Consider the following 26,174-nt stretch of genomic DNA (forward strand, 5'->3'; position numbering starts at 1 on the left):
GGATTTTGAATTCACTTTGAATGAAGAAATTGTTCAAAGTTAAAGATATTGAATTTTTTTTTCTCTATAGCTACAAAGTAAAGCTTTTTATGTTTTCTATAAACATGAAGTGACACCATTTTTACAAACTGTAAATAACATTTCAGCTTTCTGGAAGAAGTAAAAGCATCAGCTGCTGGCTCAACACTGTGTTTGCAAATGCCAACTGTAGACTTCCATGCTCTCCATGTGCATACAATAGATATCACACTGGGTTCTGACATTGGTCCTATACTTTGACATACAATCGACAGTTAATGGGGTGGGTGATTGGGGATCCTGTTATGGAAGTAGCTCTTAAGCTGTTGTTGAATAGTGCTCAGGTTTTAAATCTTTACAATTAAAGAATTGTAGGGTCAGCCTTAGTACACTTAGATTCAGTATCCATAAACCAGAAAAAAAAACCCAGTCCAACTTAAAAAAACTGCATAGCTGCATTCACGTTCAAAATGAGAAATAGATAAGACCAAGAATGTTTCTTCTTAAAATAGGTAAAAGGAACTTCTAACAGTTAAATCCTTTCAAGCAGCATGGTGTTGACCTAAAGGTGCCCTACTAGAGGCACATGGTGAATGTATACTATCTATTAGGAGGTTTTATGAAGAAACAAAATTATACCAACATGGCTAAGCAGGAAGATGACATACATAATCAGTAAATTCGGAAACCTAAAATGCTATGCAAAACAAAACTAACAAAAAGTCTTTAACTAATGAGTTAAAAAATAACACACAAAACCAGCATGATAGTGACATAAACTTTGGAAAACACTTTCAAAAAAATAAAAAAAAAAAACCTTGGAGTCAAATAGCTGCACTTTTTTGTAGCCACTTGCTTAATATGATGTTGGTACCTATGAATGGGAAGGTGACATGTTTGATGTCAAGTATTCCAGTGGAGAACTAGGGATCAGTAAAGGACAAGTTGATAGGGTCTGTAATGGAAAATAAAGCTGCTAAACACATGGATAAATCTGATATCCTAGGGAAATATAAGGACAACTTTGGTAAAGGAAGTCGTGGGCATGTTCTCCTACTTTGCTTCCAGTATCCCAAAATTTTTTAATTTGCCCATCCCCCAGGTGGTAGTCATAACCTGACCTACCTCAATTCCTCAACTTTCTAATCCTTTCCCCTCTTAGCAAGCATTTGTATTTTATTTGTAGGAGTAAGTATAGAGACATATGAGTTCTCTGCACAATTCAGAAAACATTTATACAAAATACAAACTCACCTTGACAAACATAATTTAGAAACAAATCAACTCTTTTTCTCTCCAACTTCTAACAAAGGGTGGAGTTAAACTGAACTGATACCGGTTACCCTGCCTCTTACAGATAAACTCTAGGGCTTATACATGCACTTAAACTACTTGCCTTGTGCAAAAGACATCCATCTGAAAGGCTGTCTGGTTGCTTAGTGCAGACATGTATTATTTACCCTATTTGACTGTGTTCTGTGAGGCCAAACTTCATGGAATGCCACTTAAATGTTGCCTGCCCCAAGGGAGCCCTGGCTTTCTCTCCACAAGGAATAGGACTGGCAAAATCCCCAATTAAAAGTCTGTTTGAAAAGAGTTAATATCTCACTAACACAGTTTCTAACTTCAGATCATTAAAGGAAGAATATGGATCTGAAAATAATCCAGCTTTGCAGAAAAAGACTTCCATTTTTCACTCTGAAGGCTCTGGTGCTCTGTTCTTATACCAAAACCATTGCTCTGTTTCTTACAAAAAACAGCAAAACTAGATTTACCAGCCATTGTATTCATCTAGATGGTCTCGATTTTAAGATAATTGAAAAGTTATTTGCATTCAGGTGCAATTCTGATCTCTAAAGACCAGGTATTCTCAGTTGGCATGATCTGCGTACAGGCAGGATGCTCTCACCATCTGTCAGGCTTTGAATGTCATATTCATTTCCCAGATGCTTTTAGGCACTGGGAGGGCACCTCTGTGCCAGAGGCTTAGCAGGAATTGTATTCTGTTGTTTAGCTGGCTGGCTGGTTTCCTTATTACCTCTCTCTTCAAATGGCTGTTTCTAATTTAAGCCACATGTGCCCACTTTTAAAACCACCGTCAGGTTCCTCCTCAAAACCGCTCCATAATGCAAACAAAACCTGTCATTTATACTACAGTATAAATGTAACCCAGAGTTTATAACAATATTCAGAACACTACAAACTATAAACAATAAAGATTTGCTAATTTTATGTAAGGCATCTAAAGTCAACTATGCCAGTTCTGCAAATATCATTATCTATGAACTACCTCCTAATGAATTATCTATTTCACCAGAGATATTAGTTCTTTAGAGCTGTGAATTTTTTTACAGAGGTAAATTTTTCAAAAACATAAAATTAATATGAATAGTAATATTATAGTGTAAATTGCAAGAACTGGAACTGTGATGTCTGAACTGAAGAAAATTTCAAGTTCCAGCATAGAACCATAGAATCATGGAATCATAGAATAGTTAGAGCTGGAGAGGACCTTAAGATTCTCTAGTTCCAACCCCCTGACATGGGCAGGAAGGCTGTACCCTAGACTATGTCGCCCAAGGCTTTGTCCTACCTGGCATTGTGAAGTTTTTTTGATGGCCAAAACTTGAAAAGGAGCTAAAAGTCTTGTAATCTGACTATAGATTCTAGCTGTAGCATGAAATACTGAATTTCATGTTACTGTTATGGGACTTCCAAAATCCTGCTTGCATGATCAAGAAACCCTGTGCACTAAATCCTGCACATGAGCATTGTCAGGGTTCCATTCTTATTGACTTACAAGAATCAAAAGGCTAGAAATTGAAAGCAACTTCAAAGGCAGAAGAACAGGGGATGTAGACAAGATAGACAGCCCTAGTTGACTGTGCTTCCTGAAATTAGTGGTAATTTTGCAATGTACTTGATTGGGATAAGATTACACCCATGGTTTATATACGGCATCCAGAAACTGAACTTTGATACCTTCATGTCTTGCCTTCCTTTCGATTGCAGAGGGTTAAGTTAGGTGATATCTCATGTCTAAGCAATTTTGTTCTGCTTCTTACTTAGATTTGTTAGACTTCTCTCCCTTCTTTTCAAATGTCAATTTTCTTCCAGTATTGCAGAAAAAAAACACTAGTGTGTATTTAAAATGTTTGCCAACAGAAATACCTTAATAAAGAATTTACATGAAAGTACAAGCTCAAGCACTGCCTAACCAGTTTGAATTAAGCACATCAGGTTTTGTTCATTCAACTGGAAAACTAACATTTGCTCAGCTTGGCAACTTTTCATGTTTACTGGTGTCTGAACTTAATGTACAGATCTCTCCAGCATAGTGTTTGTTCAGTACCTGTGCAAGCATCCACTGCTTGGTTAGATTAAGCTGACAAAATTCCAAAGGTGTTTGGCATTCCCAAAGAAGCTGTTAGAAAAAAAAAATAAAAAAATTCTTTAATGCTTGGAAAGATCCTGTTTTCTTCTGTTTCAGATTCTCAGCTGTGGAAATTGGTACGTTTCTATTGTCAGTGAGGTTTTGACCCACACTAATTTTTATTTTAATGTATGTCATTTAAGTTGAACAATTCAATTAATAAAAGTTGCACTTCTTTTACCAGCAACTCAATAGCTTAGGGCAAAGTTATCCTACTCACAAAGGAAACTCAGACAAGCTTTAAGCTATCCTGCTTGGGAGGCAGTTCTGGTGTGGAAGTACAAATCTTGACAAGCTATATATCCTGGATAAACAGAGTCATGTCATGCAGGCTAGCATCTTTTTCTTTTTCTTTTATTTAGAGAATATCTGAAGAACACTGGCTTATTTCAGGAGCATGAAAAGGAGTATTTTAATATGCACAGCAGTGAAGTTTTCATTTCCAGGGACAACTTTTGTTCTTTCTCACAAAGCTTTCAATGAACAACCCACAAACCGCTTTGACCTATTAGTCATAAAATTGCATTATAACTTACCTGTTTGCCAGTAAACAAAATTTTGTTTGCAGTGTTTCTTTATATCTCAATCTGTCATTTCACACTTTTAGGAAGACAAATAAGAATCTAATTGTTCTTTTCCCTCTTCCTAGTAAAATAAATATTTCTTCCTAATGTCATCTAGTGTTTTCAGCATGCTCTGTTTTGTCTTTGACTGAGATAATGTTGTCTTGGACTACATATTATCTTTAATCTCTTCCTCCTCTGCCTTTTATTCAACTTCAATATTCCCTGGGTTTTTTTCTTAGCTCTGATACACTTAACTCCCTTTTTCCGTCACTGATACAATGAAATTTTTCCTACTTGTTGTCTCACATATTTGTTCTTGGCATTAGCAAGGACTCCTCACTTTGATATAATTGTTTCCATCTCAATTTCTCTCCTAGAGCTGCCAACTGCCTATTATTTCTTTAGCAAGCAGAACAGCACAGAATTACAAATGATATATGTATGCAGAAAAGACATTTTTCTTAGGTGACCAAGCTGAATTTCTACACAACTCCATCCTCTCACATTTTCTGTCTTCTCTTTCAGCACCATTTCCTTACTCTGTATTTGATGAATTTCATAGTCTCTTCAACCAGTCTTTAGCTGACATCTCTCCAACAGTTCTGCTGCTCAAAAATTTCTGACTCACCTCATTCTTTCTGTTCTGTTTCATGCAGGTTCTGATACACATTCCTCAGTGTTTGATAGATTTATCTTGTTTGCTGGACTTCATCCATCCATCCATCCATCCATCCATCCATCCATCCATCCATCCATCTATCCATCCCATTGTCATTTTTGCAGTGACACTTTATCAGCAAATGGCTTGAGGATAGCAGATTCCCTTGGTTTTGGCAGCAGTCCTCTACTCCATACAGAGATGGAGAAGCAGATGAGATTGTATTGAATTAGGATAAGAATATGTTCCAGTCGTAAGATCCAAATGATGCTGTCTTATGGTGTAAAATAATCTGAAACTTCAATGGAAAATATTTGGCAGAACTCTAGCTGTGATCATGGAAATGAAATATGAGCCTTCAGTGTGATAAAAGAAGTATGACCACAGAATTTCAACAAGCAAATAAAGACTGTAGGAATTGATTTGTATTATAGTCTCTACACAGCATCAAACTTCTGATACTTATTATTTTCATTCAGGTAGTTTGTAATTGAATAGTACCACTCATCTGTGAAGACGGAAGTAGTATTCAAGAAAAACGTAAGTATTACCAGTTACTTTAAATGAAGAATTGCTCATAAGCAGAGCAGCTGAAACTCCCCCAAGTCACACAGGCTATGTATACATTAGCAAGCAATACAAAAGGATCTGTAGATCAAAGCATTTGATTCTAAGACTCCTACATCTCATCTGTCTGCTTTGCCAGATTAGATTCTTTTTTGGTCAGCTAGAATTAAAGCGGTCATGAACATGGCTTGAAGCTGTCTGAAAGCCCAGCTCTTGGTGCTGGTGAATCTTAGGGTCTGCTGAGCATTTGTCATGCTGGGGTGAAACTTCTAACTTAATTTCCACTGACTGAAGCCTTGCTCTTATGCACCAAACTGCTAACCGACCTAATATTTAGCAAACTTAAATCTCTAGCAAATTGTATTCACTTTACTTTGAGCAATGGAGTTTTGATATAAGTTGTGGTCAGACACAAAGAAAGAAAATGTCCATCTTTCAACATCTAGACTCTTGAACAAGCACAAATGGAACAAAATACTAAAAGAATCATTTGTAATTCTGACAACAATATTGAAAATCTGGGGTTTTTATTTTTAAAGACTGGTGCAAATCAGCTGGCTGTGCATCTGAAAGGATTTTAAGGTATCTAAAACTTATTTCACTTTAACCAACAGAAATCCTACTGAGGTAGTTATGATAGTTAGCACCTTGTTAAATCCTCATCCCCTAGCTCTGATGCTGTTTGTCTTTTGCTCACTCTGAAGCCTTGTTTCTGATACCTTTGGAATATTTATCCTCATTCACTCACAGATGATAGTCCACTTTGAGGCACACGAGGCAATTTATATATGAATACAGAAAAAAAGTGACATTTAACAGCAATAGCTCCACTTACACAGTCCCTGCAGAAAAGCAGTTCAGTTGGAAGCAGAGTGGAAAAGGCAATGCAATCATCATGGTATTTAAAATTACTCACGATATTGTGTAACCCAATTAAGTTTTTATAAGGCACTGTTTTAGACAAAGGTGGGTAAGAAATGTTTTATGCAAGATAAAGATCATAATTGGAATTATTAGTGATTCTCTGCTTTGTCTTTTTGAACCAGCATAAATTGTATTCCTCCTCACAGCTTTTTCTTTTTCCTGCCAGGATGTGTGCCAATGGAAAGTCTGATCAAACTTAAAAAACAAATAGTTTTGTGTGGCTGTTAGTGATATTCACTGGCTTTTTTTTTTTTTTTTTTTTTTGAAGAAAGCTTTGTGAAATTTTGGGAGCCAAAAGGTAATCATTATTTTTTAAAAGTTCTAATTCAGATGTCAGACCGGGAAGTGGAATGAATTTAGAGTCCCATGTAATTTGATTGTGTTGGCCTATTTAGATAAATTGCTTTGGAAAGACAAATAAACCAGCTACTTAAAATGTCCAGGAGTCCCAGGCTTCGTTCCAGTGTTTCAAGCAATAGCTGAAGCAACAGCCTTTTGTAACTAATAACCAATCCAATGATAGACATCCAAGTGTCAAAGTCTGATACAAAGAATGATACAAGCGCCTGGATCACCGTCACTAATAGAATAAACAGTACACAGTGTTATTTAAGCACAAATGCCTAGCTTTTTTTCCCCTTTCAACTGCAGACATTTGGAGACTTACATTAAGGGAAATAAACACCCAAAGTTTGAAACATCTGAAGCTGAGACAGCATCCTATATAAAGCCCTGGGATTATTTGGGTTTGTTTAGTTAGTGTGATTTCTGACCAGTAGATGTACTAAATATGTACGACAAACCCAGGATTTAGAACATATTAATACTGTGCTGTCAGTAACCTGAGACTCTAAAATCCATAATACTTTTCCTGAAAATTCAAAATAGGGTCTGACCCTTTTATATATGTATAGCCAGTTTACCAGTTTGCCCCACAATGAACTTTACACTCTATTGCCTTTTCCTTTTATCAGCAGGGTGTGTCCAGTCTGGAAAGGGTTAGAAAAGTGTGTTTGATTTCCACAGGAAGTAGCTTGGTACTTTCTTGTCCTTGCATCCACTGCTGTAGAGTGAATTGAGACATGAACAGCTCTCACAACAGGAGGCAGATGAGCTTCTTGGCACTCTATCCCAATGACACACTTCTGGTGCTCTCAGAGCAGCTTTTCTTCCCTGATCCTTGACTTTATCTTTTGCTCCTATGCAAAGGGTAGCATTTAAATGCTCAGTAGTGCTTTAGCTTCACTTGTGGTTTGGGATTTTTGTGCCGTTGATTCCAACACATTTTTTCTTGCACTGTGCATCTCGTGACACAACCAAGGCTCAGTTTCAGGGGCTTAGAAGGGGAACTGTGAAGTTGCCAGAACAGATGAAACAAACCTTTCTTTTTGAGCTGGGGGCACAGCAAACACAGTAAGGCTCTGTGGAGCTTTGGCATAGCAGCAGGGGCGTGCTGTCTCCCCAGGTCCCCTTCCTGTTCCCAGGCTGTACTGTGGATTATGCTCTGAACTCCCTCCAGGGTAGCGGGACACCCAACTACTAACATGCCAGGCAGCACCAAGGAGGATAAGAAAGGTATTTGGTCTTATTTGGACATTTGGTCATTCCCTTGTTTTGGTTTGGTTTTTGCTGGTTTGTGTGGTTTTCTGTTGTTGCTGTTGTTAAGGGGCTTGGGGGAAAGAATCCTAGCTGGAAGGTGAAAAAAAGTTAGAAAAAATTTTGCATGTCTTTGCAGCTAATGTACCTGCTCTAATGCTGCCTGGACACCTTACTGGGAGGAATAACTTACACTCAGTTTCCTTCCCTCTCATTTGCAGTGAAACAAAGTTGTACTGAAATTTAACCTAGTGTTCTTCCCTGCCTTTCTTCAAAGATAACAGGAAGAATAAGGCAATAGGATCTGAGAGAGATACTACAGCCATTAATTTTATGCTGGTATGTGAAGTCCTAAATCAACCCAACTTCCAACTCATTAAGCAGGTTTAAAGCAACAGGGACAGAGTGTTATGGCACAAAACCAAAATAATCCCAAAGCCTTGGGGAACTGCAGTTCACACAACAGGCATGTATAGAAGCTCCCAGCCAGGGCAGCAGGCAAATTATGTGAAACATTAGAGATAGGGTAGGCCCTGGCAGGCTCAATTTTCCCAGCGTGTTATTTTATATAATTAAAATTAAATTCTTCAGATTCCTTTTCTTTCCTTAAAGGTGAAGAAGACTGGGAGCAGGACTGATGCTTCCTGACAGCTGTAACCCATCACAGACTCCAGCCTTTTGAAGTATTTTTTCATTCTGCGACTTACACATTTTCTCTCAAGGTCTTCCTGTGTTGATTTACTCCCAATTCCCCCAACTGATAGCTAATTCTTCCCTGTGCTTGGCATGGTTGTGCCCCCAGTTGCTCACTTAAGTGGACTTGAAATTAGCAATGCAAAATCTACAGCAGTAATTCAAGCCTCTTGCCAGTTCTCCTTAAAAAATTTTAAACTGGACAGTAGAAAACCACCTTACATTTTCTGATGAAAACAATGGCACTACACTCCTTCTTTCTGCTCATCCTACTAACAAAGGCAACTTGTTAGGCTTCTTAATATCATTTTTAGTACAGATAAAGAACTTTACCCATTAATACCTTAAGTAGATTACTACAGAGTCTTACAGTTAAAGCAAGGAGACTTGGGACCAGGACTCTTCCTGGTTTAGCCACAAGCTTTTAGCTTTACTTTGGTCAAGGCAATTTACATACCTGGAAATCAGCAAGGAAGTTAACAGTAGATATCACTCCTTACCTACCACAAGAAATGAGGACAGATTTAACTGCAGATTTGGCATGCAGGAAGGAAAGCTACAGAAACAGGGTGAATAGTAAAACACTTTGCAGAAGTACCAGATCACTCAGGTTACTCACTATGTGAGGAGCCAATTTTTTACAAAATTATTCTTGTGCATAATACTGATTATTTTATTTATCAACCCTCTTCAATGCATCCACAGTATTTGGCATATGGCATTAAAATATAATCTATAATAATTAAAACCTCATCAAATGCACAACAGAGAAGGCAAGCAAACACTAAACAGAGTAATGGAGCATTGAAAAGTAGGCTTTTACATCTCAACCCCCATGTAACTTCCAGCATCCTGCTGGGACATTGTTTCAGTACTGCAACAGATGGAAGAACAGGCCCTCTTGAATCACCCACATCAGTCCTTCTGGCACCATGGAGGATACTGCTGTCAGCACTGACTTTACTCAACAGCCCCTCCCTGCAATACCCTCTCTACTGCCTGTAGCATAGACACTGCTAGCAGTAGGCCAAGACTCCAGTGGTCATAGGAATCATTAAGGAAAAACACTCCTATACTGCACAAAACAATGGACTTCCCCCAGAACTGCTGTTTGAAAAACTTTGAGTCTTCAGGATTAGGCAAGGATGAAAACACTTCCAGATAGGCAGAGGTTTAAGGCTGGGATTATTTAAGAGCCCAGCTGTGTGCAGCAGCAGCTGGTATTCTGCAAATCAAATTTTGTGTATGCTTGAACAATACTGTAGATGTATTGTAGGTTGGCCTGTACACCACAGTATCTCCCAAAGGGCAATGCCTTCCATGTTAGAGCAGTCTCTTGAGATCCAACAAAGATTATATGCACTATGAATTGCAGTATAAAACAACAATTCAGTATGAAACAGCAATCTTCAACCGTTCAATAAAAAGACAGAGGTGTGTTTATCTACCTGATTAGCCTAGGCTACTTTGAGGGAACAGGGGAGATTGTTCCTCTCCAGCTTCATTCAGAAACTGTACTTTGAAGAAAGCAGTTTTGCAAGGTCCTGGGTGACTTCTGCCCCTTCATTCCCTTGAGCATCTAAATGAGCTACTCTCATTTACTTTCTTAGCTTATCTTATCTGTTCAGCAGAACAGCCCTGGCTCCTCAGAAGAAAAGGTGTTGAGACTATGATGTGCCTAAGGGACAGATCTCCATCAGAAGTCATGGGATCTCTGGTTCACACGTTGTCTTCCATGTGCCACAGAATAAAGCCAGAAGGATCCAACCACTCTCCAGTAATAAACTCCAATAAATCTCTCTTCTTGTGAAAAAAGTTCCTACTGAGATGGGATCCTTGCTGCTTCCAACATATCAGGCAGCCACAGCAGAGACTGACCAGGAAAGAAATCACTTGAATCTTTTATTTCCTACACTCGTTTCAGAAAAGCACATTTTATGATAAAAGAAAGGTATTCGGGAAACAAACTCTCTTTAAATATAGTAAGAATTAGGTCCTTTGCAGGAGGCATATTCAAAAGGATGACTATAGGCACAGTGCGTAGTTAAGTAGCAGAATTCTTTGCTGAAAGATGTTACGGATGCTAGAAGCTTATACAGGTTCAAAAAGTGTCAGCACAAACTCATGTAAACAAAAAGAAACCTTGAAGACAAGACTATTAACTCAGGTTCAGGAAATCATGAAACAAAAATTGTTAGATCCTGGGAAAATACCCTTAAAACTCCACGATATATTTGCAAATTTTTCAGTACTGTTCCTTGATATCTGGAGACAGGATTCTAGATTAAATTAAACTTTAGTTTGAAATAGTACCACTGTTCTGGGGTTTACGTTCCCAAAAGAGTATTGCCTTACTCTGCATTCAGGTACTTTATAGCAGAGCATTTGAACTGATCTCTGTTCCTGCCAATAAATGCAAGATGAAAGTTGGCTACATCAGGAGTTACTGCCAGCCAGTGCCAGCTGTAGTCATAGTATCAAGATACTTAAAGCTAGCAGTAATGGCACATGCAGAATAGCTGGACCTGAGCAAGAAAGGTTTCCTTCATTAATCTAAGCAGAAAGATCCCAAAGGAGCTGGAACATATAACTTCCACTGGATGATCAAGACGTTTCCTTACCAGAGGGATTATGCTTGTTAAATCAGGATGTGAAATCAAGAAGAAAAAAAAATCTCTAATCAGGTTGTGACTAATTGCCTTCTGGTAGAAGAGGAGTAGCAGGCTCCTCTTCTACCAGATGCTGCAGCTGAGAACAGGAGGCGGGGAAGAAGAATTAGGGGCCAGAATAAAATGGCTGGCAGAGAACAAACAGGAATAAGCAAATGAATAAAGATGGACACATGCATATAAATAATCCTGCTGAGCAGGAGACTCAAGTGTGCTGAGAACCTGAGGTAAAGGGTAGTACAGGAATTCCAAAAAAGAAAGAGCTTGAAGACATGGCATGATTTGGCCTTGAGTCAACCAGGGATGGAAGGTGCATCATCATAAACAATCAACCCAGAGCAAATTCCCCCTCCAAGACTGCAAAGATTTTAAGGAGAAAAGAGGCATTGTCAGACCACAGGTTAGAATAATTATCCTAAAAAAAAAAAATAAAAAAATCTTACAATATTTAAGTAAAACAGAGTAAGATTAAAAGCAGTCTCTAATTTTCTCCTGCTCACAAATGAGTCCTTTCTTCCAGGCTTGGTCTCAGATCAGCAACATGGCGGTTTTGTGAGATGCAGCAAATGATGCACAGTCCCTCCTAAGTCCCAAGGAATGTTTATTTCCATCACCTCTCAGGCTTGACTGTGTATCTGTCCTTGTCTCTGCAAATGCCCTATTTTCACCTCTTGCTGAGCTCTCTCAGTGCCCCACCCCAAGTACTGAAAACTTCTCTGCTAAAACACATTCAGTTAGGCCTTGGAGAAGTCATGTTCCTGCCTTTCCCCAAAGGTTCCTGACCCCATCAGTCTCTTTTTAAAGAAACATATAAACTCAAACAAGTAAAAGAAATGTGACTGATTGCATGGGGATTACAAAACAAAAGGATTTGGGAAATGGAAAGCTGCATGTGCCCTGAGGGTAAAATCAACAGATGAAATGCCAGGAGAGCAACTCTCAGAAACTCTGGAAACATCACCAAAACCTTGCCATGAGATATGAAACCTAGTTTAACTTGATTTCTGCTGGTAATTTTGTTATGTCTGTATTCAGCGAATGTCTTAACGGTTGAGCTTATTGTATTTCTACCACAAAACAGAGTTTACAATAAACTAAGAGAAATAACACTGCTTTTCTAAACAGGGTAGATGTGGGGAGAAGTTTTGGACCCAACTTTTAGCAAAGAGGTAGTATCATTTGTTCCGAGGGACTGTAAGAAAACCATAAGCAGCACTGATTTCTACCACTGTTGTTGGTTGCAGAAGTCTATGCTACATTTTATATAACATTACCTGTTTGGAAATTTATCACAAAATTGACTATTAACTGGCTTGCACATTGCCATAGACAGACTGTTTTGGAATTCTTGTCTCCCGAGATAAAATCCAAATTTGGTTTTTCAGTATTTTCCATTGTTCTTATTCAAAAGTTCTCAGGTATCTTTCACGGATCCAATCTTGTATTCTGGCTTAGTTGCTACCTGAATTTGAGGCACCAAGAGGTACACAGATCAGGGAAGAAAGAACCGCTTTATACTTCAGTGGGTTCCTGTCTTATAAAACAAGTGTAAGGTGAGGTCCACGCTAACCGACCTAGGGCCAGCTGGAGCTTCTATTTGAGGACACAATAAACACATTTTCCTGAGACTACCACTAAAATTCCTTTTAGAACAATTTGCCCACTCTTTGTATCAGTCCACCTTCTTTTATCATTGAAAAATGTCCGAGCTGTAAAGGGGTGCATAGCCCAATGCATCAGAGATGGTGATTGACAAAGTTATCCTGTCTTCTGGAGAACTAGTTGTGTTTACAGTAGCGGTCTTCAGGCAGCCGTTTCCAGACAGTGTTTGCTGCTTTTTCAATTCTATCTAAGGATCACATATTCTTAAGGTAGCAAAGGAGACTGGAATAAACTTAGTTTCACTTGTGAAGGGGCCTGTAGGTTATTTGTCTGCCACCATGCGAGCTCTGTTGTTAGGGGATGCACCCCAAGCTGAAAGTCTCTATTAGCAGCTGTAGGCTGGTACCTCCTTCAAAAACAATGAAGAGATGCCTCATTACTTCAGAGTACATTAAGCCATAACACCATGCTACAGCCCACTAGTATAATTCTGCCCCAGTTAATGCTGATCCCCATCCAAAACTTCCAGTAGTTCTGAAATACCTTTCTTCCACACCTACTGGCTGCTGGGAGAATTCTACAACCCATTCTTTAGGAAACATGAGTTGAAACAAACCAATACCAAATCTGCATATACGTTTCTATTGTCAAAACATTTTTAAAGGCACCTGTGGTATTGTTTTTGTGGCACTTAATACAAGGGGATCGCAGTTCTTAAGTTGCTTAGTAATGCAAAACCCATGTAATAAGATGTTCCTGGCTTCTTTTTTTTTTCTTTTGTGGCAAATGTACAATAATTTAGAAGTTACACTGTATATGGAGGACACCTAGCACTTTTTTATTTATTTTTAATTACTTTAAAAATTCTGGCAAAACCCAATATCTTGGAGTTGAAGCTGCTCTTTGTTCCACTGCAAGGTAAAAACACCAGCCAACATACATTACATAAACCAAAAAAAGAAAAACCAAAACCAAAACTAATTTGATTTGTGCTTGAAATTTGATCTTCAAAAGCAGTGGGAAGATACTGAAAATAGTTTGCTTGGGTAGTGGTTTTTTTCTCTCTTTTTAAAACCACTTGAAAACATGTTCATACTCACACATTACCATACAAATTCATCTTAGGGAAAACAGCGTAAGAAACCTAAGCAGTTCTGGAACTAAGGAAGCCAGGTTTCCTATGGCTCTGTGCCTTACTGTGGAAATGCAATACCCTATGGCTGGTGTCACTGCCAGAATCTGGGGTTTTTCAATAATGGGACGATCTACATGGCACGACACCTGCTGGCATCAGATGGGATCAAAAAAATGTGGACCAACAGATACAATTATAGATTTATTATAGATTGCGTATATTACATAGTTTTATTACAATTACAGATTGATAACTACATCAATAGCCCTATGCTTCAGAAATCAGTTCTGTAAGACACAGGGAAATTACATATCTAGGTAAGGTATAAAATGTGTTCTAAGGTCACTTGTTGCTCAGGTTCACTATTGTATTTCCCTGCCCTGATCAGTTTTGAACTAATCTATCCTTCCTCCCACAGGGAATAACCATGCAAAAAAATGCAATACTTATATGGAGAAAAAACTCCATACCCCCAGCCAGAGTGTAGAAAATGTATATATAACAAATTAAATTGGAATTTGACCAGAACCTCAAGGTTAAATCATGGAAACTAGCAAAAACTGTTGAGAAGTCTATCACAAGTGCTGGCCAAAATCCTTATGCTTTTTTATGCCTTTTTTTTTTTTTTTTTTTTTTAATAATCTCAGCTGAGAGCTATTACAGCTTAATAGGTTTTAGGCCAACCCACCCCTAAAGCCTCAGAACACAGGATTAGTAGTGGGCTAGCAGTAGCCAAAAATCACTTTTTTACATCCAATGAAAAGATATAATTAGTTAATATAAGTTACTAAATGTTCCTTTTAAATGTTTGGTGTTTTTTTAATGCAAGAATGTATCCAAAATACATTTCTGTGAAACATCTGCTACAATAAAATATAAAACATTCACAGCAAAATTTGTCCTTGATGCTGTTTCTGTGGCTCCAGTGAAAATTCCTATTCATGTACTACTTGTATGTATGAAAACTGGCTCATGATTTCTGTTGACATAGTTACACGACACTGTCAAGTGTCAGCTGCCTTTTCAACCTTACTGACATAGTCTCAGAGGTAAAATTAGAACCAATATGCTGATGTGTGTTGGGTTTGCATGGAGAGTTTGGTAGTGGAGAAGCTACAGCAACGGCTCCTGCAAAAAGCTACTACAAGCTTCTCCATGTCTGACAGAGCCAATGCTAGCCAGCTCCAAGACAGACCTACTGCTGCCAAGGCTGGGCCCATCAGTGATGGTGGTAGTGCCTTGGGAATAAGATTACCTGCAGCACCAGAAGACAGGAGTGAGAATATGTGAGAGAAACAGCTCTGCAGACAACAAGATCAGCAAACAAACGGTATGAGAAGGGAAAAAGATGTTTGCCATAAAAGAACTGCTGCCTACAAAACTACATAAAAGACATGCAAAGCCTCTTAACTCTGAAAGGAAAGGGAATATGCAATTGGGGAGAACTGAATTAGTAAAATAATTACAGGCTTTTGATAATTGATTTCTCAGAATAAAAAGAAAATGTTGTTTGGCCATCTCATTGTGAGAAACCAGAATAAGAAAACTTTTTTAGAAGGAACGATGCAACACATCATTATTTCATTTTTGTTTTGTTTTAGTTTGTATTTAAAAATATAATGCAAGCCTTTTCGATTAAATGGTTCCATAGAAATTTAGCTCTATGGAACTTTCCAGCATCAATGCTTTTTGTTCCATTAAATACTGCAATGGCTCAATATGTTTATATCTTTAACTGCTTCCTATTCCACTGACTTCAGTGGTGTCTTTCATTTAAGTTAATAAAGAACTTACCCTGAAATTCAGATGAAGTACACATGGATAGACCCCACCCTGTGGGTGGATATAGTGAACCCCACCTGATTTGTGCCTATAACGCAGGCATATGCACCTATGGTAGCTGTCTGGTTTCTTTTTTTCTAAATGGAGATCTAATCAATACTGTTAGAGCAGTTTGCTGCAATTCATTTGATCAAACCCTGGTGTTTACTTTGGGGTGAGGTGAATGATGTCACAGATCCCAGGCACCCTCTTGCCAAAGACAGGTTCCTTTAGATGGAGTCCTGTGTTCTGTCCAAACCCAAGTTCAGTCAAATGAATCTTACTCTCCGTGAGAGGCAATAGGCACAACAGCCTTGTCCCATTCAAGGACACCTCTGGAAACACTCTTAGCCGATGTAAAGATCCACCCCTATTGTAATGCTATGCTATGTTGCCAGATAATTTCTTTTTGGTCCATAACGGTAAACAGATCTTTACCTAAATAAGTGTTTTAAGCACACAGTTTTGAAGACTACTGATTCGCTCCATGAAACTATCATCCTAGTTTTTAAACAAATTTTACAGTAGAAGAAAGAAACAAATAAAAAACCCTAGAGCGCATTACTGTTCTTGGAGGCAACCCAAAAAGCAAAATCGGACAACATAAGTCCATACCAAACATCTATATTTTACACAAAACAAAAAATATCAACTACCCAAAACAGGTCTTTATAAAAGTTTGGCAATGTCAGGCAAATTAATACAGATGCTATGTACTGCTTGTAAAAACAATTTGCTACTTTACAAAAATGACAACATTTCATATTACACTTTAAATTACGAGTACAGCTAGCAACTTTGATCCTGCAAAGGTACTATCTCCTGATATGCAACAAACACATGCGACCAACCTTGCTTTCAGGAATAGCTTGGTGTAAGTCCCTAGTCAGCAAAATGTAAAGAAGTCTGATATTTTTGTTACAGCCTCACTGGCTAGCATCTTATATTTTCATTGCAAAAAGTAGGTACAAATGTTAACATTAAATTAACGTATGAGCTTTCAAGATAAAGCCTTAACCAAACTTAAACATACCTGCACACTCTATGTCAAGCCATCAGTTTGCAGCAACACACTCTTAGCACAATAGACAGCTTCCATATATTCTGTACCGTAATTACTTATCGTGATCTCAGCACTCAGTATTATGATTGGTAGTTATGCTTTATAAATAAGATTTGATTCTGACTTCATATTAGTATAAATCAGACATATGCATTCTGAAATAAATGTGGCCACACAACAGTAAAGCTGGTGTGACGTACAAGTCAGACCTCATGCATGTAACTGAGTACCACAGACTTCACAGGTTGATGAGGACCTGTGCTTTGGAGTAACATGGTAAGCTTCTCTTTCTCACTTCTAAAATGCTTTGCTCCTAAACCTGCAAGAGCTGTTCTGAAAATGCAAATTGTAGACATAGTTGTATGTACATCCATGTGATTCACGGAAAGTAACAGTCAAGCAGACAGGCTGGACTCGATGATCTTAAGGGATCCCGTATTTTTTCTAATTCATAATTCTCAAGACAGCTGTGTTAGTTTCATAAATGAAATTACAAAGTAGGGTGAAAAAATATTTCTCCTCTCTTCTCAAACTCAGCATGAAATTATAACTCTACTTGATATTAGAGACAAGGCCTCTGCTAGCTTTATGTAGTCAGGATCTCCAACCAGAAAGGATTTTTTGACCAGTAAAGTTTTACAGCATATGAACATGTTTATGACAATGTCTATAAGAAAGATAAGTAACTATGTGAACAGACCATACATGACCTCTACATGAACAAAACTTTACATTTCAAAAATCAAGACTGAAGGCAAATGCAATAGCTCTGGTTCCTACAATGTCAGCCTCAATATGTTGCATTTTTCTGGTGCATTTTATAGGAAAGAGAAGTAGCAGCATGTTGATGTCCACACAGAATCAAAGTCAGTTACACATTTTTTTCACACAGTTGTCACTAAAACACTGCTGAGAGTTGAGCTTATATGGGAATGTGTCAGGGAGCCTGTTATATTAAATCAGGAGCTGGAATCCTTGCTTAGCTACAGGCAAAGATCTTTCAGGGACTTTATATCAGGAAATAATTGCATGTTGAGGAATTTCATTCCACTATGCCTATCTCTGTTACATGAACAGGTTCAGCAAGGCAACAAGGTATTAAATCTACTTTCTGACTCCACACCAGTGCAGAGACATCCTGCATCCATGTAATTCATTGAAATTCTGCAGATTCTTTAAGGTCACTTTACAATGTACGGCACTGGGAAATCCGAAATAATACTTTCAGTGTCGCTACATAAGACACCTGGGCACTCTTAGTTTTAGAATTTCCCCACTTAAATGCTAGATCACAAGACTGATTTTGTTCCAGTTTTACAATACTAGATTTAAAAACACTGTATTTTACTGAAATTAAATAAAAAAAAAAATCTGGACGGAAATGAGCCATGCATCAACTAACTTAATTTGGAGTACTTGTAATGAGCTATCAGAGTTAGTTGCTTTTTAGTTATCCCAAAATTAAATAAAAACTAGCAGCATAAAATGAAAAAACATATTCCAGAACTGAAAAATGACTAATATATTTTTTTTCTCACACTTTCAAAAAACAAAAAAAAATCAGCAATTGCTATTAAGCATATATAAGAATTTCAGCCTCAAAAGTGGCTGACCTTCAGAACCACAATAATACACTGAATGGACACTCTTAACTCCAGTCTGAAATCTGAACATTTGATCTGTTTGTTAAGATACATTGTACCAGCCAGCACTCCTTACATAGCACTTCAGCTATCTCCAGTGGAATTATTTCAAGTCTGATATTCGGTGCACAGTGCACATAACACAATTTCCTAAGCTACAGAACATAATTAGAATCATAGAATTATAGAATCAATTAGGTTGGAAAAGACCCTTAAGATCGTCAAGTCCAACCATTACCCCGGGACTGCCAAGTCCACTACTAAACCATGTCACTAAGAGCTTCATCTACATGGCTTTTGAACACTTCCAGGGACAGTGATTCCACCACTTCCCTGGGCAGTCAGTTCCAATGCCTGATCACCCTCTCTGTGAAGAAATTTTCCCTAATACCCAGACTAAACCTCCCCTGGTGCAGCTTGAGACATTTACCTCTTGTTCTATTGCTTGTTACTTGGGAGAAGAGACTGACCCCACTTTACTACAACCTCCTTTCAGGTAGAAAGGAGATAAGGTCCCCCCGAGCCTTCTATTCTCCAGACTAGACAACCACAGTTCCCTCAGCTGTCCCTCATAAGACTTGTGCTCTAGGCCCTTCACCAGCTTTGTTGCCCTTTTCTGAGTCAGCTCCAGCACCTCAATGTCTTGTAGTGAGGGGACATGGGATTCATGTCTGTTGATTAATATAGTCAGGATCTTCAAGATAAAAGGCTGCCATTATAGTGAAGTTTAAGAAATTACTTGCAACATGAAAAAATTAAGTGTTTCCCGACTTTGGTACTTGAGTTTTCCATTTTCACAGGGATTTTTTTATCCACCAAATAAGACAGATTTAGCTACTTTTTTAAAACTTTGCTGATTAGTCTCTTGTTAGTGTACCTCTAACCAATGGGCAACATGCTAACAGATTCACATTCTGTGGCTAGTGAGCCTCACCACTGATGGAGCTCATACTGACTAAGGTTCCTGCATTTTCTAGCTTTAAGACTGCACTGGATACATCTCCAGTGAAGACAAAACAAACAGCTCCATAGTTTGTGATGGGCTTATTGAAATTCTATTAGTCAAAACATGTAAGAAAAATTCTGGAGCTACACACTGTCTTCATGGTTGCTGCTGTTTGGATGGCACTGTGTTGCCAGCGCTGCATTTGGCTGTGAAAGCCTTATTAAAAACGGTGCATTCATTGAGCTCCATACACAAAGTAGCTTATGCCACAGATCCAAACTGTTCTCTTCGCCAGCAATAAAATACAGCTCATCTTCATTGCCTTCCACTCTAAGTACAAAACTGGGTCACTGGTGGTTTCTGCAGAGCCTAGTGTCAGTACATAAATTGGGCTGGCTTTCCAGTTCAGTGCTTGTTTAACAACGTGAGTGACATAGAATGATACCGTGTTCATCTCTAGCAAAGTTCAGTATCACTTCCTAGAAATATTTTAGATGTCAGCACCTGTTTCTACTGAGAACAACTTGATATTGACACACTGAAGAAATACACTTCATAATATGATTTTTATTTCTTTTAGGTTTTAGACTAAGCACGCACTTAGGCAGATCTCTTAAATTAACTGTACCTTCTTTTTCTGCCTGGAATTAGTGATTTTTCAGGGTTATCACAGCAAAGTTCATACTTTGTTATTTATCTCTACCATCTGATAGCACAATGAACGCTAGCATTTAGAAAATCTAGATAAATGTACTTAGACACATTTACTTTTACCTGTGTAATAACTTTTAAAATTAGGCAACATGTGATCTGACATTAGTCAGTTTACCAAGTGGGTTTTATTTTAGTAAACAAATAAATGACAATTGATATGAAAAGATATTATAAGGTACAACTGCTTTCAAGATTTAATGTAATTCCTTGGGCATATCAACTACTCAACTTATTAATGTAGGGTAAGCAAAGAAATGATGGTATGTCTTCTGATATACTAGCAAACTGTTAATGGCAGAGGAGAAAAGATCAAAACAACTCTGGTTTGAAGACAGATGAAAATAAGAGACAACTTGGGGACAACTGCTGCATTTATTGAAGCAAAACACCTATTAAGGAGTCACACCCCTAAATAAAGATAGCAGAATTATCCTAAAAGAAATCTCTTGATGCAGTCCTTCTATTTAAATGTAATCCTTTAACAAAAAATTGTTTCAAGTTCCAAAAATATTTATTTCCAAATAGCATCAAGCAGATACCTAAATAAAATGACCAGAAATTTTTAAAAATATCATCACTGCATGTTTGCTCAAGGCTCATAACATTACAGATTTTGCCACTGTAAAGGCAAGAGAAACCAGTCTCATTCTTGCAACCTGAGAAATGGCGGACGTGCAACTTTATCTTTAGAAACATGACAGCTATTGTTGTTAGTAGGAACGATAAATGCTGTATGTTGCTGTATTTTAACCACAGCAATCTCTTTCATTTTTGTTGTCAACATTCCCAGAGGCATTAGCTTACAGATTTTTGAAAGACTGAGTCTGCCAAATTCTGCTCTGCTCTACTTCTGTGTAGAACACTAAAGTGTTCTTCAGATTTAACATCTGGTTTAGTTCTTTACATAGAAAAGCAAACCAGTTCATACTACAACTTAGACATGCTTACAGTAAAGAGTTAAGTTGCGCTATAGAGCATTTTAGTATGTAATAAAAAAAATTATTGAGGGATCACTTTCATTTAGATGTGCATACTAGCTCTAAAGCAGGTTTTAAATTATGGCACCAAGAATAAAAGTGTTCCAATATTCTGACTTAACATGAGCTGCTTTCCTTTCTTTCTACTACTAGATTTTCCTCTATATCTGCTTCTAAATTCTACAATTAGATCAAAACCACAGGAATCTCTGCGATGTCCATTTTTGATAAGGTTGCATCCCCAGATACTGGCCTGCAGCTCACATTAACCTCAATATCGCTTCCTTCTGTGAGGTCAAGACAGTCCTGAGAGAGATAAATATATTACTAACATCCTTTGAACGCAAAGAATTTAATAGACCCATGGTAAAATCCAACTATGTCAAGCATTCCCACATAAATTTATGAATAATTTCTGCATGTTGTAGATATAAGAATATATTCAGGTTTTATACGACTCATTTTGAGCCATAAAAATGGTAACAGTGTTACAAAAATACTTACTTGTTTATTTTCAGGGTAATATTGGCATTTTCATTCATGAAAAATCCATTCAGTGCTACATAGTGCAGAGACTATGTCTTGCAATCCACAGATGAACTGATATGCAGATTCCTTAGATCAAAAGTGGATTTTAGAATAGTATTCTCTTTGTTCTAAGGAATTTCAATATATCTTTATTTACTTTGGTGGGACACCTTGTGAAAATGTGGCTGAGGTTTGAATATCCAGGGAGTATTTTCACCACCATTACACTGAAGACTTTCTCCCATCAAAATCTGAGAATTAAATGTAAGAAAATTGCTTTGTTTTACACTATAGAATTTTATTTTTCATCCTGGAAAAAGTTTTATTTTTATGTTTCTTCTTAGGATGACATAATTACATAATAAAAGCAAATACTTAGTAAATACCACCACAAAAACAATTTAAAAAATGTAATCAAGCCTGCTGTGAAGCATTAAGGAACTGATAAGATATAAAACTTAAAGTTTATTCAAGTGACAATTATCTGATGCTAAAATAAAGGGCCAGTGCATTTCAGAAAGCACAACACTGAACCACTGCAGTGACAGCATTAAAGAAATGGAAGTCTAATATCATCTTGTTAAAAATGTATTTAGTGCATACATACAAAGTTTCCTGATGTACCAAATGCTGAAGAGAACAAAGGAACAAATCACCATTCATAGGTACGACACCACATTTTTTGATTTTTGAAAACTACTGCTTTGGGCAGGAATTGAGGAACAGGTCATTAAAGTTTTGAAACATAGGGAAAAAAAAAAAAAAAGAAGTGATTACCAAAAGGGACAGCAAATTTAAAGACCTGAAATACAAACAATGTTTTGCTAAAAACCTCTCAGTTTTTCTACTTTAAAAACTGAAACTGGTTAGGAGAGTATTATTTCAGGCCAATATGGAAAAAATATTATTTCCTAAATCACAAAGGGACAGTTTTATATAATGTCATGAACGGAACTTTAGCCTTCGGTAAAAAGGAAACAAAATTCACTTTGTAATATGAACCTCTACCAAAGGTGAAAGAGAGAAAATATTACAGTCTATCTGGATGGCCATGCCAAGAGGGCAGAAAGAATTTCCTGGCTTAGGAATCCATAAGTCTAGTCATTAAAAATTCCTCTCTTTGTTCGGTTGACTTCTTTCCGTCTGTCCCCCCAGCCCATTTAGAAAAATTTTAAAAAGGATATAAACCTCTGCTGAAAACCCAGTTCCATGGCCAAAGGCAAACAGATTAAGCACTGAGCATATTTAAAGTCTTAAAGCCAAAATTATTCACCTAGAAGCAATTTCTGTCCTGTATGGTGCAAAAATAATTTCAATAGTTCATGTAATGATGAGGGAGTTCAGACTGCTTATTCTTAGTTTTCTACCACTATAAAGCAGTAGCGATGTTGTTTTAAAGAAGCCTACATTTCTGAGTTGCACATGAGAAAGAAAAGTATAAATAATATGGTGAGGGAAATCAATATCCAGATTTTTACAGATTTCTTAGGAAAAAGAGAGGACATAATTGTCTATGTATTACTTCTCAGCTTAGACTCTTAAAGACCCATTCATTTACCAACAGACCCTTTACCTCAAAAATCATTTCAACTTTAATAAAGCAGGCTGGGCATATATTTACCCACCAGCAATACGTGCATCAGACCTCATTACAAGACAAAGTGTTTTGAGAGCATGATTTACTGTTGCATAGTATATTTAAAAAATACCTTTCTATATTTTTAGCCACAATTTGTGGGTACCATAAATTTGCAAACTGGTGATATTTTATTTTGCAATTTTTTATTGTTTCACCAGAGAAACCAGCTAAAATATTTTAAACACCATATTTCCAACTGTGCTCTGATCTAATAAATAAATAAAAAAAATACAAATGTTAGATACATTTAAAGTAAGTTTAATTTATAGTAACTGTGGCTTGAGCTAAACACTGCTTCCTGACATCCACACTCTTCACAGACCACGACACAAATAGGCTCCTATCTATCCTGCTTTCTCCAGAGTAGAAGCTTACTTGTTTTGGTTTGTTTTGTTTTTTCTTCGTCCTGTCATTGCTGCTGAGCTCAGAACGAATGAATGTGCCTGGTTAGCTTTCCTGACCTTCTAAACGAGCAGATGTGCCGGGAGTCTGCAAAAAAGTCCATGCCAGCACTCCAATGCATAGCATCATTCACATACAAAAGGTAAAGAAAACTTTTTAAAGAAAATTAGATTTTATTTTTTTTTTAAGTAATTTAAAGGTAAAGAAAATTAAAGGATTTTCTTTTTCTCATTTCATCGTCTGATTTTGATATTCTCAGCAAGAATTTCTGTCTGGAACAGGCTGCATCAAAGGGGATTGTAAAAAGTACACTGTGCAGAGAACAGAACACTTCTTCAGAAAGTTAGAAAATGAAAAAAAAAAAAAAAAGGTCCTTTTTTTAGGTGGCACAGTGACCTGCAAAATAAAACATGTCTGAGACACCTACAGTGCTAAACAAAGACAGTGTTTCAAAGAACTAGGCTACTTAAATATGAAAGAAGTCTACAGATGAAAATGGTTTTGATGATGTCATGTTGCTAGAGTATTCTGATAAATTTGGCAAATCTTTAAGGCACAGTAGTACTGACTCAACCCAGAAGCACTCAAGAAGAGAACAAAACAAGGAGCATCACTTGCATTTCTTCTGACAGCAGAAAATTCTTTTGTGATATGCTGTTTAAGACCATGGTAACACAGAATTGTATCCAATTTGTTTAGAATAGAGACATCTGAACAAATACAACCATGAAATAATGAATTTCCATAACATTTTAAAATCAATATGACACATATGAGAGGAAAATAAAATAAATAAATTAGTATTAAATCCTGCTATTAAAATTTTCTTACCCACACAGCAGTGCCCTTCCACAAGCTTGATATGGATGGGCGAGATTCAGATGCTGTTAAGTGCCTTACCAGTGACCATCTGATAAAACTGTTCTGGTCAAAGGAATAATCCTAAACAACTTATAACAGACATATGCTGAACCTGAAATCATAATATAAATTGATTTTGAGGAAGTTTGGTTATGTCCAATTTTTATTACTTTTTTCTTAAATGATTTTTATCATTTGGCATTGGGGCAATCCCAGGCACCGGTACAGGTTGGGCAGAGAAGAGATTCAGAGCAGCCCTGAAGGACTTAGGGGTGTTGCTTGATGAGAAACTGAACTTGAAAGGGCAGTGTGCATTCACAGCCCAGAAAGCCCAACCGTATCCTGGGCTGCATCAAAACAAGCGTGACCAGCAGGTCAAAGGAGGTGATTCTGCCCCTTTACTCTGCTCTTGTGAGACCCTACTCGGAGTACTCTATACAGTTCTGGTGTCCTCAATATAAGAAGGACATGAACTGTTGCAGCAAGTCCTGAGAAGGGCCACAAGGATGATCAGGGCACTGGAGCACCTCCCATATGAAGACAGGCTAAGAAAATTGGAGCTGTTCATCCTGGAGAAGAGAAGGCTGCGTGGAGACCTCACAGCAGCCTTCCAAAACCTGAAGGGGTCCTACAAGGATGCTGGCTAAGGACTCTTCATCAGGGACTGTAGCAATAAGACAAGAGCTAATGGGTTTAAACTTAAACAGGGGAATTTTAGGTTAGATGTAAGGAAGAAAATCTTTACTGTGAGAGTGGTGAGGCACTGGCCAGGTTGGACAAAGCCTTGGGCAACCCAGTGTAGTGGGAGACGTCTCTGCTCATAACATGGGGCTTTGGAAACAGATGATCTTAAGGTCCTTTCCAACCAAAACCATTCTATGATTCGATGCTTCTACAAAGAACATAAAACGACCTATGTGCCTGCACAACACTGTATAATGACTCATAATAAATACTAGGACAAAGGTAGTTTCTGATTAATTTTCATTATTAATAATGTTATTAAAGGTTATAAAAAAACATGTCAGAACAATTTGTGTACAGGGGTAAATAAGCCGATAGCAAAGATTAATCTCACAGGTTTTTCATTTCATGGTATTTTAGGAACAGAATAAATTTCATTTAGGAGGACTGCAGAAACAAATACAAGAGAATAGCACAATCCCTGAAAATCTTTGGTGTACAAGTTACGTAAATTACCACAGGAGTTCATTAGACTCACTCTTTGTGCTCTTTTATGTAAGTGTTTGCTTACATAACTCCTATAACACATGGAATTATTACTGTTCAAAACCCCAAAAGAGTGGAAGGGAATTTACCACAGAGAAAGATGGTGTGTTTTTGTAAAATTTTCTACTGCTTCCCTCTTTCTGCTTGCATCTTCACTTCACTGACAGCAACATTAATGGAATCTTCCTTGGTGGCACTTGTATCAAAAGGAGACATTCTTTTCATAAATGCTAGAAATAAGTCAAGCAAAAAAAAAAGAAAAAAAATAAAATTCTTCAGAGAAATGCACACATTTTGCTGACTATCAATGTTTACATAAAACATATATTTCATTATGCAATATATATACATTTTAATACTATATAATACAGGCAAGGCCAAAAGCTTTCTTATGCAGAAGAAATGAAAATTGGATTTTTAATTATTTAATAATTCCACTAACACTTATTTTCCATTTAGTTTTCCAGCACTTTTGTTTAAGGCACACAA

The 26,174-nt window shown here is 37.4% G+C and overlaps 1 protein-coding gene across 15 annotated transcripts in view; it reads right to left on the reverse strand.

The window, feature by feature from the left end:
- Positions 1-26,174, reverse strand: part of CEP128 (centrosomal protein 128) — a 145,454-nt gene that overhangs the window by 8,637 nt on the left and 110,643 nt on the right. For 12 of the 15 annotated variants that reach the window (XM_061367521.1, XM_061367527.1, XM_061367523.1 and 9 more), the window contains one exon: positions 25,423-25,915. The exons of 1 other annotated variant lie outside the window; for it this stretch is intronic. In XM_061367521.1, coding sequence (XP_061223505.1) covers positions 25,809-25,915 — 107 coding nt within the window. In that variant the 3' untranslated portion in view covers positions 25,423-25,808. Of the gene's footprint in view, positions 1-23,017; positions 23,682-25,422; positions 25,916-26,174 lie in introns of those variants that run through there. 2 more of the 15 variants (XM_061367524.1, XM_061367525.1) reach the window with 2 other exon arrangements.

The sequence above is a fragment of the Neopsephotus bourkii genome, unplaced genomic scaffold (genome assembly GCF_033783945.1).
Source record: "Neopsephotus bourkii isolate Nb327-2 ecotype Australia unplaced genomic scaffold, CSIRO-AGI_Nbou_v1 NB_1376, whole genome shotgun sequence".
Lineage (NCBI taxonomy): Eukaryota > Metazoa > Chordata > Aves > Psittaciformes > Psittacidae > Neopsephotus > Neopsephotus bourkii.